The following is a 15,293-nucleotide window of genomic DNA, read 5'->3' on the forward strand; positions in this document are numbered from 1 at the left end:
AGCTGGCCCTGCCCAGTCCAAACCCTTACTTACCGTAGAGGGGGATAAAGTCCCTGTGGTGCACATAAAAAATGTGCTGGGGAAGACAGGCTGGGTTAATCCTGCCTCTGCCAAGGGAAAACCCATCCGTGGGATTGCTTTTGCTCAAGGACCTGGGTGCACTTTGTGGGTAATGCCAAAAGATGAGGAAGTCCGGTGTGTACCTCAAGGGGATTTGATTTTGGGTGAAAATAGCCAATGAAGTGGATTGTATGATGTTAATTGCTGTATCATCCTGTATGTCATCACTTCTATGGTTGCTATATGCCATACCAATTATATTGCAGTAAGAATCACCCAGATTAGTGAAGAATGAATTCCGATGAAACCGAGCAAAGTGCAACGATGATAGAACCGGACGAGTGCAGTGACAACAGAACCAGAACTGGCCTCAGCATGCAACAATCCAACACCACACACCATCTCTCCTGCCCTGAAAGACTGTTATGACAGCTGGAGCCCAAAGGCCTGGACTAAATGAACTCAACGGACATTTTAGAGGAATGGCCCATAGACAAAAGGAATGATATCTGTGTGCATATATCAAAAGGCAGGAAAAGTGGTGATGATTAATTGGAGTGTATTGGAAAATGTGAGACCTGAGCATGACATAGATGGTATAGAATAAGGGGTGGATACTGTCCTGGTTCCGGCCGGCACAGAGTTAACTTTCTTCCCAGTAGCTGGGGGTGGGGGGGGTGCTGTGTTTCGGGTTTGGTATGAGAAGAGCGTTGATGGCCCATTGATGCTTTGTTGTTGCTGGGTGGTGCTTGCACTGGGGACTTTTTGTTTCTCTTTTTGGCCTCCCATGCCCTGCCAAGTGCAGGGGAAGCTGTGGGGGGGAGAGCATAGCTGGGGTGTTTCACCCAGCTGGCCAATGAGGTATTCTGTACCATGTGACATCATGCTCAGTATAAAACCTAGGGGTGGGGGGGGCTCTCCCCCCTATTAGTGACACGCAGTCCACGAGTGGTGAGCAGTTGCATTGTGCGTCGCCTGCTTTGTATATTCTCTTATTGTTGTTTTTATCATTGTTATTATTACTGTTCTGCTTTGTTTTATTTCCATTATTAAACTGTTTTTATCTCAACCCACAAGTTTTCCTACTTGTGCCCTCCCGATTCACTCCCCCATCCTACCGGAGAGGGGGGCTGAGCGAGCAGCTGTGTGGTGTTTAGTTGCTGGCTGGGGTTAAAGCACAACAGCATGTTTTCTATGTTTCATCTTGGCTTTTTTTCCTGATAGGATGATAGGGGATTCAAACAAATTAACTTTTTTCACAAAAAGCAGTATTTTTGCTAAACTTTTTTTTAATTGTAGATGTAATATTTTCTTTTTTTTTCTTTAAAAACATATTTGTATTTACTGAAAAAGTTCTCGGCATGTTTTATTCTTGTAAATATTAACCTTGCTAATAATATTTTTTTCCACATTTTGCAATTTCAGAGTCACACAAAATTCCCAAAATAACTGCCTAAAAGGATAATCATGTCATTTGTGGGGAATAGTGCAGTTATGGAATATGGCTATAAATGTGTTCATATGTATCCTAGGTACATAGGTCATACAATATCTGAATATGCTAGTCCAGCTTTGTGTAATAGCCTGTTAGGATGTAGCAGTGTTCAGTGATCTGGTCTCACAGATAGTAGTGCTGCAATTTTTTGAAACAATTGCCCTATGTGCCCTCAAATGTGGCTTTTATATGTTCCTGGATACCAAATTCATGAAGCCCATGTCACAGACAATCATTCCCACTGAGAATAAAGTAAGCGTATCACAGCACTGAGGTGATGATTACCCAAGTCATGTTATGTTCAGAGCCACAGCAAGACATTTTGATACCTTTATTTTTACAACTTCATCGGGCTCCTTCTGACTCAATCCACCTTCGTGGATCTGAATCTGCTTTTGCTGTGGCATCAGCATATTTGTCTCTATTGACATCCCCTTTCTAAGTCTCCACTCCAGGTAAGGTCAAGAAAAGGGACGATAAAGTGGGTGTCATACCTTCTGAGTGGATTCACAGAAGGTAGATTCACAAAGGGATATAAATGCTTAATTGACTTCTAAGTACCCAAGGCAAATTTGAGCAATCATTAAGATGCTTAGAACTTTGTGCTTTCACATTTTTATTGGTAAGAAGATCCTGACAAATAAGTTTCTGCCAATGTCCATGTTCAAAATAGTCTAAACGTTAAGAATGGTAAGCAGCTTGGTTCCTAAAGACTTGGCTAGATTTGTTGTGTAGGTGTTTACCAGTCCAATTTCTCAGGTGTGCACAGGAAGTCCAGCCTCTCAGCAAACTCACTGCCAGGATTAGATGATGAGGTCTCTTCCTCTAACGGCCCACACTCAGTAGTCCTAGAAGTAAAATACTCATCTGGAAATTAGCATACTAGGTTTTATTCCTCCCCTTGCTTGCTTTGGCCTTGACTTAATCACTGGTGTGTAACAAGATGTTGTGGGTCAAATTTTCCTCTTGAAATTCTTTTGCTTTGTATTAAAAACTTAAATATTTATTGATCAGACATAGAATCTGTCCCATGAGAAAGGTCTAGGCTATAAATTTCTATTTTTTATACAGCAGAAGAACATTTGTCATTAATCACTTTGCGATACCTTAAACCACAGTACACTAGAGTTGGTTTGTCTGGATTCAGATCCTGGCTTGAAACAATGACAACAGGGGATTTGAATCTAGATATTCTCTTTGAATGTTTTACCTATTATATTGCTGTAGACCATTCCTCTGCCCCCAGTCCCACATAAACCTGGAGGAAAACTCTAACTATGTGTTCTGTGTGAAAACAGGTTTCTCTTTCCAGCCCCTTTACCTGAATCTTAAGATAACTTTCACAGCATATCTATGTCACTAGTTAGGTACCTCATCAGCTACTTCATATATGAGTTCCCTCCCTCAGCTGCATTATGTTGACTTTGTGAAATCCCATTCTTAATATCAGCTCTGAGATCTTTCCCCTACAGATAAAGAACTTGTGTATTTCTGAATCAACACTTTCAATTCAGCATTTCACAGTCATCAGTTTAATGATGGACATACATATCTCTGGTGCATTAGTTCCCCTTTCCATGCAGTTCTGCCAATGCAAAAATAGAGAACTGTGGGAAATACAGCCCCTTAGGATCACTGTAAACACTGATTCATTCCACCAGATGGTATCCTTTCACTTAAATAAGAAAGAATAGTTTCAGTAGCACAGATCTTAGGTTGTTTGATTTTGGCATTGGTCTCTGGGGACTTATTTCAAAGCTATAGATGGCAAATATGACTACTGTGATGGTTTCCACTGTGCATCCAAAATACCATAGTAGGACAGTGATCAGTCTTCTTACAGGTTAAAAGATTGTGTCAGAGACAGTGATATCACTCTGAATCCTGGAAGTTTTAATTTATAATTAGTACAGGTATTGCTGGGACAACTAAGGGAAAAAAGTTGTTAGATGTTTGCTTCAGGAACAATCCAAGTTTCCTCCACTTTTGGTGTGTGCTAAGGCTACAACAGGGTCCCATATAAAGCTGTTCCCAAAACAAGATCATGAATGCTGCCTCTGACAGGTGAAAGAAGAAAAATAATTAAGTCTGAGCATGTATATTGTATTTGCTCTTTTTCCAGAAATAAAAATTCCAGCAGTCACAAATACAAAAAAAAAACCGCTTTACTTGGTTACACTAAACATTTTCTGTTGTATTCTGGAAACAAAATATCAAAAGGTACAATAAAACATACAAGGGTAAATAAAAAGACAGTTGTTGTATATGACAGTATCCTGTCTAATAGAATAAGAAAAACTTCCACCTGAGTCAGTTTGAAACTTTCTGTGTATTTTCAACAGATACACTCCAAAAAAAGGTTTGCTTGAAATTTCTTGCAGGAAGGAGATTGGTTTTCAACATAGATTTAGCTGTTACAGAGATCTGTGCTATTGGTTTAAGAGAAACGTGTGAAATGGACCCATATAGGGGCATGCTCATTGACTACTGAGGCAGAAATGAGGATGTGGACAGCTTGGTGTGTGGCCATGTACTTCTTTGGAGCAAGTAAGGCATAAATAGAGCCATGATACTTGCTCTGCTCTGGGAGAATGTAGCTTACTTGTTTTACTGTGTTTTGCTTTGTTTTGTCTTACAGGAGCTAAAATCACCCAAACCTCAAGTCTTGTACTGAAAGAAGATGAGAAAGCTACTCTGACATGCAGTCAAAACGATAATCACAATTTTATGTATTGGTATCTGCAGCAGCCAGGGAAGGGGCTGCAATTGCTCTATTATTCCGCTGGTGCAAAACAGGAGCAAGAGGGTGTCATTCACACTGGATACAAAGCTAACCGTTCAAACCTCACAGACTTCTATTTGGATATTTTTTCTGTGAAGATGAACCATTCAGCTGTCTATTTCTGTGCTAGCAGTTTGGACACAACACTTCAAAGTCACTTGCTTTCTTTACATAAACCTCTCTCCTTTCCAGCACCTTCCCTCAGAAGGGAGCTGCTCTCAGCACAGGAAAAGGGTATGTAGGCCTATTGACAAACCAGATAGATATTGCTGAGGAGTTGGAACAAGAGAGGCAGAATAGGTCTCTGAAGTGCAAGTTAATTGCTGAACTCCTCTTTTCTGATCAACTATTTATTCTCTATCTCATCAGAACAATCAATAAAGATTGTTAATCAAATGCAGACATAAAATAAAGGAAATGGAAACTGCAATCTATACAGTCACAAATTATTGTCCCCTAGGCCATTTTCTTACCTGACACAGACAGTTACTTGAAATATACACATGTCTAAGTCTGAAATACTTTAGAGATAGTGACTTGTATGTGCACTCTCATTCCTCCACGAATATTAAGCCACAATGCTTTCCACTGTGCTTGGAAAGGTTACCCTAATCACAAGAAATCTGTAGAACTAAGATTGTCAACAGTAATGAGAAGGAGCCTGAACAAAAGATGATACAAGTTAAACAGAACTAATATGCCACAGATTGGATTAAAATGGTGAAAGAGCAGCCATTACCATGGTCTACACATGCATAGACACAGTCCTGAAAAGCTACATGTGTATGGAGGATATAAAGAAGAAAGGGAGGTAGTACAAAGTAGTATGCAACTTAGAATGAATTCACATTAAAAAAAAATAAAATGTAGATTTTCATTTATTCAGAAATTGTTCTGACTATCCAGTTTTCTTCATAGTGAAGCACATGCCACTATGTGTGTCACATCTATTGCTTTATGCCTCGTACTTATACCTCTCTCACAGCCTAATAAGCAGCAACACAGTCTATATTAATCTGGTTTATTCCTTCTCTCTATGGATGAGTTCTGAGGTTTTTTTCTCCCAGGTAACATTGTGATGTTCCTCATTCAAAGTCTTGTAGTTCTCTCTGACTTTGAGCTAAGCCCTAATATGAACTCTGCTCCAGAAAGCATCCATATTTTGAAGACAAAAATGCAGAGGGATGAACAAGCAGGATGTGAAAGTAATTTCATTTATATAATAATTGTATAATCTCTCCCTAATAGAATATTTCAGACTTGGCATGAAGAGTCTTGTGTCTCACACATAGAGACCTACCAGTGTCTTTCCAGCACCACCATTCCCCCAGATAGTGTCATTGATGCAATGGAATTAGTCATAGCATGAAGTACTCTTTGGTGTAAGTATTCCATCATGATAATACAACAAATTGTCCTAAATTGTCCTACTGCAAGAAAGCACTAAGCAAAGTCCTTGTGATGTGTAAAATTCACCTGCATAATTTGCTAGTTCTGAAATAAATGAGAATAATAATCTGTTTCCAGACAGGGTGTTTTGGAAAGGTTTAAAGAAAGGATGTAGAATTTCTGTAATTACAGACACAGCATCCACATTCTGAGATTATCCTTATCCCAATCTGAATTATGTCAAATTATATTGCAAATGCTATAGGGCAAAGGAGTATCAATATTACTACATATGCAGGATAAGCAGGATAAGCATACTGAACTTATAGGGAAAAATTCAATTTCTGGTTATTATGCAGCAGCATTTCTTCATTGGCAAAGGAGTTATTGAATTACAGGCACATCCCCTGAGGAAAAGGTGAAAGAACCTTTATCTGAGTCATTTAAATATCAACTGACTGGCTAGGGAGCAGCTTTGCAGAAAAGCAATTGAACACGAGTAAGCAGCAAGCCCTTTCAGCAATGAAGGCTAATTACATTTTTGGTTGCATTAGCAAGAATGCAGTTAGCATGTTGAAGCACTTGTGAGGCTATATTTGGAATACTATCTCTACTATCCCCCCCACACCCTCTCCCAGCCCCAGTACAACAGAGATATCAACAAATTGTAGAGAGTTCAGCAGAGGGTCACTAAGATGATCAGGGGACTGGAGCAGAAACATAAGAGGAGAGGCTGAAGGAATTGATTTTGTTCATCTTGGAGAGGAGGTGGCTAAAGAATGGCTATTGGCGTGACTCTGACTACCTAAACAGAGTTGGAGTCTTAGAAGGGCACAGTGGAAGCCAGTGTGAACAAGCTGCTGCAAGATAAACTCTGATTAGACATAACAAAAAAATGCTTCCTCTTGAGGGTGCTTCAGCACTGGAACAGATTTCTCAGAGAGCTTGTCAAATGTCTGTCCTTGAAGATACTCAGAAATCACCCGGACAAAGCTCTGAGCAACACGATCTAGCTTTGGAGTTAGCCCTGTTTTGAATAGGAATTTGGATTGAGAGATCTCCAGAAGTCCTCTCCCATCAAAATTTTTCTACAAGTATATGATTTTTATTATCTTGTTTTGCTGTTTTGAGATACCTAGGAAAAGCGTGTTGGTTTTTTTTTTTTTTTAATTTGTAAAAGCAGGTCAGCAACTCCCCAAAACCCACAAGTCTTTCGTTTTTTGTGGGTTGCACAACAGAAACAGCAGCTGCACATGCAAAACCCATCAGCAGACTTCAGTAACAAGAAGATTGTGTGATAATATGAGACAAAAAACCCACCAGCTTTCATAAGGCCTGTATGTGCCACTATTTCTGTCCAACTGTAATATGGTGAACAGAGCTGCACCCTGTGCCTCATCCTGAGAGGCTGGGCTGGTGTTGTGGTAAGAGACGCTGATGTGTTATCAAAACGGTTTTTTGAGTAAATGTCAAACCGCATCCTGTTTTGGCTAAAATTCAACTGCTATTCCCTTAAAGAGATATTTTCAAGCACATTTTGGCACATCATCTGCTCTGATTCTGAGGTACCATTTTCTGCTGAGGCCTTCGGAGATATTTCCCCCTTCTGTTGAAGACCCTGGCTATGCTAGACAGAAGCTCCCTTCAGGGTCTCCACTCCATGCCTCCTAGTCCTTCTGCCTTGCTATTGCATTCCCAGATGTTCTGCTTCCAAAGCTCCACAAGCACTCCTCTGTCTTGGCCTGTGTTATTCGACCCGTATTTAGGATACATCTATACATAAAAGGTATGGCTCTGTTCTCCTTTTATTCCCGAGTGAGCTGCCTCTGAATTACCAATAGTTTAACTTGTGCCATAAGGTAATAGCTTAATGAGATGCCAAGTAGGTGAAAGATCTCCAGAAACACTCTCCAGGATTAGTAATGCTTTGGTTTTACAGTTTATGCTGCACAGAAATGGTGCCTGGTGCCCACAAACACAGCTTTAAAGAACGACCCCCTGGTTCCCCTTCCTCCTCCCCCACAGATTAGATTCTCTTCCCTTTTTCTGAGATGCATCCTTTTTTTCTTTCCTCCTTTGCTTTTCTGTCTTTCTTATTTGTGTTATTTTCTTATACTTCTTAATTTTCCTTTTTACTCTTTTCTTTAAAAATACCACACATTTTGATAATACTTCATTCATTGTCTTGTGCAATGGAGTTCTTACCCACTTTTTTGCCTAAAACTGTGCCCTTCATTCTCACTATTCTGCTGATTAGGAGAACTTGTTCAGTGCTCATTTGAACAAGTTATAACTTGGCTGCCCTTAGCTGAAATACCATGTTAACTAGTAATTTTATTAGACTTTTCATATTCACATTGGTATGACTGATTAGGAAGTTGTCTGAAGAATGAGAAGTTGGGGGCATCAAATGAAACTGGATTTGGACTCTTTCTTATGGGAATATAGTTTATTCTAATTCTATATTTAAGGAGATAACGTACTGTAGTATGTGGAGTCAGTGACTTAGCAAAGTGTTCTAACGTACCAACACTTAGCAAAGTGTATCAACATACATCTTTATGCTACAGGTAGGTCTGCTGCTCTAAGTGATATTTTTATGCTGAAATATTGAGTTTGAGCAGCCAGCCTCACGGAAGATTTCATGACAGTAGAGAATTTGGATGTTCACATCCATGCATGTCTATTCAACAAGAACATGAATGCATGTGTCCGCACATGTACAATCCTGCACCCTATACAGGCATGAATAGCTGTGCCTGCCAGCAAATGCAAACACAGGACACATTAAGACACATACACACAAGACACATCTCTCTTTGCACAAACAGCTGTATGTATAGATAAACTTACAGTCAAGAGAGGAAAAAAATTAATCGTTTAATTTACCTTTGAAGATACTATAATCTAAAAACCAAAGAAAATAAATAGGAGATATTATTTGAGCCCAGATATGTATCAGCACCTCTTTTAAAGTGCTCTGTTTGTACAATCACGTGTATAATAGAGGGTGGGTGTGGGAATAAGAATTACATGGCTCATAGCAAGTTTGGAGAAGAACAGGATCGGATTCCTGAGCTTGGTCTCAATTTCCTGGGGACTGACAGATCTGAATTAAGTGTAGTAGACTGGCAAGAAACATGCCTTCAGTAATGACTGCTTATTCTAGATATAGGATCCTACAGAGAATGAACCCCACACCCACATATATTTTACTCACCACCTCAGCAAGTCTGCAGATGACACCAAGCTGAGTGGTGCGGTTGACACGCCTGAGGGATGGGATGCCATCCAGAGGGACCTGGGCAAGCTCGAGAAGTGGGCCCGTGTGAACCTCATGAGGTTCAACAAGGCCAAGTGCAAGGTCCTGCACCTGGGTCAGGGCAACCCCCAGTATCAATACAGACTAGGGGATGAAGGCAGCTCTTCTGAGAAGGACTTGGGGATACTGATAGATGAAAAGCTGGACATGAGCTGACAATGTGCACTCGCAGCCCAGAAGGCCAACCGTATCCTGGGCTGCATCAAAAGAAGCATGGCCAGCAGGTCGAGGGAGGTGATTCTGCCCCTTAACTCTGCTCTGGTGAGACCCCACCTGGAGTACTGCGTCCAGCTCTGGAACCCTCAGCACAAGAAAGACATAGACCTGTTGGAGCAGGTCCAGAGGAGGGTCAAGATAATGATCAGGGTGATGGAACACCTCTCCTATGAAGAAAGGCTAAGAGAGCTGGGGTTCAGCCTGGAGAAGAGAAGGCTTCAAGGAGACCTTATTGCAGTCTTTCAGTACTTAAAGGGGGCTTATAAGAAAGATGGTGACAAACTTTTGAGCAGGGCCTGTTGCGACAGGACAAGGGGTAATGGTTTGAAATGAAAAGATTTAGATTAGACTAAATATAAGGAAGAAATTTTTTACAATGAGGGTGGTGAAACACTGGAACAGGTTGCTATGAACAGGTTCTATGAACATTACCATAGATGAATTTGTGTATCGATTCCAGTGTTCCATTCTGAAAAAATTGGCAACACACTCAAAAGGGTTTAAAGGGTTGAACCATTCCTGGGCTGAGATCCTTAATCGGATGATCAATGAATAGGTACTCCCATTCCGTGTGGAAAACTCATCTGTCCCCACACCTTCTGTCCTCTTAGCACCATTCACCTTCCAGACCAGATTCAGGTGGTCAGGATAGAAACCAGAGGCCAGGCATACCAGCGTGGCCTTGCTCTTCTGTTGGATCTCTTGCTTTGATGGGGAAAAGATGGCCACAGCTGGAGATAGGATTTCATCGTTCTTCCCTGAAACAGAAAGCAATAAGCAATACGGCCCAGAGCCTTCACCCTCATATGTCTAAATAGCAGACCATGTGGGTTTTTTGTAGAAATATGTGTGTTGCAGGCTGGATGCTGAATTCGAGATTCAATGTGACTTACAGCGCTGAGCATGCAGGATCATGTCAGTCTAAATGACAATTATATTTACATTAAATTTTAATTGTCTTTCCAACATAGTATGTACTAAATATGCCATGCTATATTTGCCATTTAAATTAAAATAAATACGTTTTTGAACAGAACGTGGCTCCAGGATTTAAAATATAAAGGTACAAAACTTTTTCTCTGGATACTGACCAAATAGCCGAGCTTACTAAAACTAAGGTACTAATTGAAAAAAGAATTTAATTTGCTGGTTTGTTGTCCTAAGCTATACAATGAGTAGTGGGCAAACTGATCTTCTGCATTCACCCTCTATTGTCTTTATCTCTTTCTGTGTATGTCCATCTCCTCAGCTCCTGAGTCAAGATTTTTCTAAAATTTCTTGGCTTATTTCACCTCAATCTTTTCTTCTCCTTATCCTACAGGTTTAAAAATAAAAATAAACAAGCAAATAAATTGACCCCCCCAAACCTATAACCTACAAAATCTTTAACCTACAAAGTTTCCAAAAGAACCAAGACTGAATGTGTTTTGTTATTTAGCAAAGAAATAGTAGGCCGTGTTTTCTTACCCAAGTCAGTCAGCTCAGTTCCTGTCACAAAATGTTGCTCATATCCAGAGCACAAAGAGATAATAGAGTAATAAATCTCACACCCCACACACCTATTGAGCAAAATAAGGATTTAAATTGTGAAGGCTTGCTTCTGCACTACTAATGCCATTTCCACTCTGCTTGAGGAAAAATAAGTGCGCTAGATCCTTGGTGTCTTCTCTTGGTGCCAAAAAGGACACAAAATAAAAGTTTATTAGATTATGAAAAGAAGCAAATGGTACTTCAACTGTGTTTCTCATGCCAATGTCACAGGACTTGTCGGCTCCATCATTTCTATTAAAACTAACTCCTATTTTTTCCTTGCATAAACTCATGGCAATGCAGAAAGAATTGAGATCAGAAAAAACAGGGCTAAATGCTAGACAATAATTCCTCTTGCCGAAAGTCTGTTTGCCTGTGTCTGAAAATATGAATGCTTGAGTTTTGTGGTTCTGTGTGTGCGTTATGTATGAATATTTCCCTTGCTACAGAAACGTTCTGTGATATACCCTCTTTAATTCAGATTCTTCCTATTTAGCTTTTCTTATGCCCTCATTAGATGACTTTACAGAATTATCTCCCACATCAGCATGTATAGTTTTTTCTGATTTTCTTTCTCAGACTCATTTGACCATCTCCTTCTCCGCTCTTTGTCTTTCCCCATCTGTCTGCTAGGAATCCAGTGTATACATCTGAAATCTGAATAGCCAGACAGGATGATAGACAGCTTAGAGATGTCATGGTAAAAATAACTTCAATGACTCTGAATAGTGCATAAGAAACCAGACTGAAACTAAAAATGAAGGGTAGAATTTTGACTCTAATGAAATTAGTGGAAGCTTTATCACTCGTTTCAATGAAACTAGCATTTTAACATTTGGTTTTCTATTTTCGCTTCATGGATCCAGTGTTATACTTCAGGGTCAGCACTAGGTTGCCTGCACCTTACTTGAGAAAAATGGCATTTTCCCAGTTTTCATGTAGCTGGACATGCAGGTCATTTCTCAAAAATGGTATCTGGATCCTACCTTCTGAAAGCACAAATGCTGTCAATTAGGAAATGCATAGATGATATCACACTATCTACAGCTGCAAATTGGTTTTCTTCAGCAATATATCAATTTTCACTAGAACCAGAACACAGTAGGTTTGTTCACTCATGCACAAATGCACTTTGGCACCAAAATTGCCATCTGCTTACGTGTTTTTAAACGTGCTGTGTTGCCTGGCTCTTTTCTCTCTATCTTCTCCTAGAGAAGCCCAGTGAGGATCACCAGATTCTACTGATTTAGGTCCATCAAAAATTCCCTTTCTTTTTTTTCCAGAATCTTAAAGGAATTCTCTGGTATTTGCCATATTTCTTTCTTACATAGAACATACATTTAGTTGTGTCACTCCTCCAAAATGTAGTTTGTCTGCTCCAAAACACTTATCCCCAAGCTTCTCCCATTCACTTTGACGAAGCTCCGCCATAATCACTCTGAAAGTCTCTATGTGAGAACAAAATTGATCAGGACTTTTTTGAGAGACTTGATAAATGCAGACATTTTCACCAAATGTCCTTATAGATTATATTAATCCTAATGTGCTCCAGAAAGAGCTGGAATTATTTTTTATATTCCATTCTGCTGTGCTCTAGTCTACCCTAACTTTATAGAGTATGAATAATGAGGCATCTTGGGAAAAGAACCCATCATCTAAATTCAAAGACTTCCCTCTTTGTTTACCCTTGTCACACTCCCAGAATCTTGCCCCTTGCACAACCTAATACACTCCTCATGATTCCCACTTGCTCAGAACTATTACTTTTGTTCCTTCTCAAAAATACTGGATATTGGCAGAGCACAGCCTCACAGTGTAATATCAAAACTACTCACACCTGTCCTGGGCTGCTGTCCAGTGATAACCATGTTAAACCTTCAAATACCATTTTTTTTGCAGAGTAGTAGCCAAAGGTGTGCTGAAAAGAAGGTATATCAGTCTGTCTAAGTAGTACTTGGTTGTTAAATATTTTGCATTGTTTTCTAATGATGATTTGGATCACAGCATTAAAAACAACCCCTCATTTCTCTATCATTAGTAAAACACTTTATTGTCTGGTGCTGTAGTTTGACATCAATATCCTCACAATTTTTAGGAATCATGATATATATTGTAAGATCCAGTCTCTTTCATTTGGACCCACTCTCGCTTTCTTTCCCTCCAGCCTCCACATCTTTTGCCAAGTCCTTATGAATACCTGTACATCCTTCCCAGTCCTACTTCTGCCTTTTTCTTTTTCATGGACACACATTCCATTTGGATATGAGAGTGGGAGATAGATTGTAGGAATAAGAGGGAATCACAATGATTAGTTCATTCTGAAGGCAATTTAATTCTAGGGAAAAGACTTGGTCAATCATACAGTTCATTTCTGGTAGAATAGAGCCAGTAGACTCAGCGAACACTGAGTAGAGTCTCTAGGAGTTCTCTGCATTGTAGAGGTAGTACATATTGTTCCAGAATACACTTAGCTGACTTGAGGTCTCTTCTTCTTTGGTCTTGTCTCATCCTTCTCACTCCCTTCAGTTTATTCTATTAAGCTTGCTTGCTTGCTCGCTTTCTCCAGAGTTTTATTAATCTGACAAATTAACACCAACCTGTCCTATTCACAGGGCAAATTTAATAACAATAATTCAATTGGTTAATTTGTCCCCTTCTTCTTCACCGTTCCTACTATCTCCCTCTTTCTTAACCTGTCTTTCCTGAAACACCATCTCTAGCCTTATGAAGTGAAGCTCTGCTGACTCAAACCCTTCCACTGCACTTTTTTTTTTCCTTACCTAGAACAGTGATCCATGTTCCTTTTTCAAAATACAGTATTACTGCTGACCTTCATATAAAAATTGTCTGAGGAACTTGTTCTCTTTTCCTCCTCCTCATTGGCACAAAATTTCTAATCTACCATGCCCAGAAAAGCCACTCCTGAAAGATTCCCCACCCCTGAAAGAGCTGTACTAGCCCCTGGAGATACTACTTCACTTGCTACTTCACTTAGGGAATGTCTTACAGCATTGAAATACCAGGACCACAGGGAAGATCCTGTTCATCCTTCCCTTGCAGTCCTTCAATTTCTTTACTTCCCTTTCTTTCAAGCTTAACAAAAAAATATTTTCATTTAATCTGTTTTGACGTTAAACATCCTCTTCCCCATGAACCTACAAATACTGCTTTTAGGCATGGGATTTAGCAAAACCCTGACTGTCAAGTGTCCCAGACAATGACTTTTCTTTTCTTTAGGCCATTTGCCATCATATATCCTACCATTTCACAGTCCAGCAGACTGAAGTGTAATCACACAGACTGATATTTGCCCTCATGCCTTACTTAATTCTGCAGAATTTTGAATCACCTAACTGGAAATCCCTTACCCATGCACACTTCTTCCTATAATTCATAAAATGATCAGGTGCTTAACCTGCAAAATCTGTTTTCTCCTCTCCGATAATTAATGTTCTGCCTGCTTCAAGTGATGAGGGACCCAAAACTAGATGTCATTTTCAAGGTGAAGTTTTATCATAGCCACCAGAAAGAATTCCTACTATTTCTTGGGAGATGTTGTTTCAGATATGCAAATGCTGGCTCCCACAGGAAGGTCAGTACCTCTGGCATGTGCTAACAGAAACGTTTGTCAAATAGGGTGAAAGAGAATTGACAGATGCACTCAGTTTTGTTGTCAGCCTCTACTTATCACTCAATGTAGTCACTGAGGTCTGTTATCTGAAGTGGAGAGGGAAACCATAAGAAAACAGTACATATCTGTTGTAACAGTGTTAAGGTTTTTGAAGGGTAGAGGAAAAAGAAGCCTCCATCAACTCCTCTCTTCCCTCCCCATCTTCTGTGATCTAGGAAGTTTTGGACACAGGAGTTCACCAACTGGGAAGAGTGGGGAGCTGTTTATTTTCTGTTCTCAGGACCCTGGGACCCTGGCTTGTGCCAACAGATAATTGTCCCCTATTCCATGTCACACTTGGCACAGAACTTGCTCACCAACCTTCCTTGCTTCCTTCACTCCAGATTATATCATTTTTTCCTTTTGTTTCAAATGCTATTTCTCAAATATATTAATCCTTTGCTTGGATTTTCAGTCAGTAGTCCCTTGCCATCAATCCTCCTCCTCCTCATAAAATACATAATTAGAGCTCTAATTTGTCCCATAATCTATCTTTCAATTCTGAATAGAGTGTTAGTGCCTTGATCTGCAAGTTGTCTCTAGCTTATGAGTTTTACTTGAAGAATCAAAACATCATCATCTTTCTTCTAGGAGCTCCCCCACTCGTACTCTGTCTGTGTTTCTCTTTGGTGTTTTGGTTTTTTTTTCTTTCCCCTTCTTCTGTATCTTTGTCTATTTCCTTGAATCTTCCAAAAGCAAAAATCACCTAGAGGGTCTTTTGCAATGATCAGGGCAAATATGGCAAAAAAAAAAAAAATGGCAAATATGGCAAAAATTATTTATGAAAGTAACAATTTCATAGGAGGTTGCAGAGAGAAGTCTCAAAGCA

At 39.8% G+C, this 15,293-nt stretch overlaps 1 gene segment (V, D, J or C); it reads right to left on the minus strand.

Moving 5' to 3' along the window:
- Positions 1 to 9,696: 9,696 nt before the first annotated feature.
- LOC104072224 lies at positions 9,697 to 13,624 on the minus strand (the record flags this gene model as incomplete). The annotated part of the segment is given in 2 exon segments: positions 9,697 to 10,022; positions 13,575 to 13,624. Coding segments are annotated over 2 exon segments (376 nt in total), but the record flags the coding sequence as incomplete, so codon positions are not given.
- Between the last annotated feature and the right edge of the window lie 1,669 nt (positions 13,625 to 15,293).

This window comes from Fulmarus glacialis, unplaced genomic scaffold (genome assembly GCF_000690835.1).
Source record: "Fulmarus glacialis isolate BGI_N327 unplaced genomic scaffold, ASM69083v1 scaffold27983, whole genome shotgun sequence".
NCBI lineage: Eukaryota > Metazoa > Chordata > Aves > Procellariiformes > Procellariidae > Fulmarus > Fulmarus glacialis.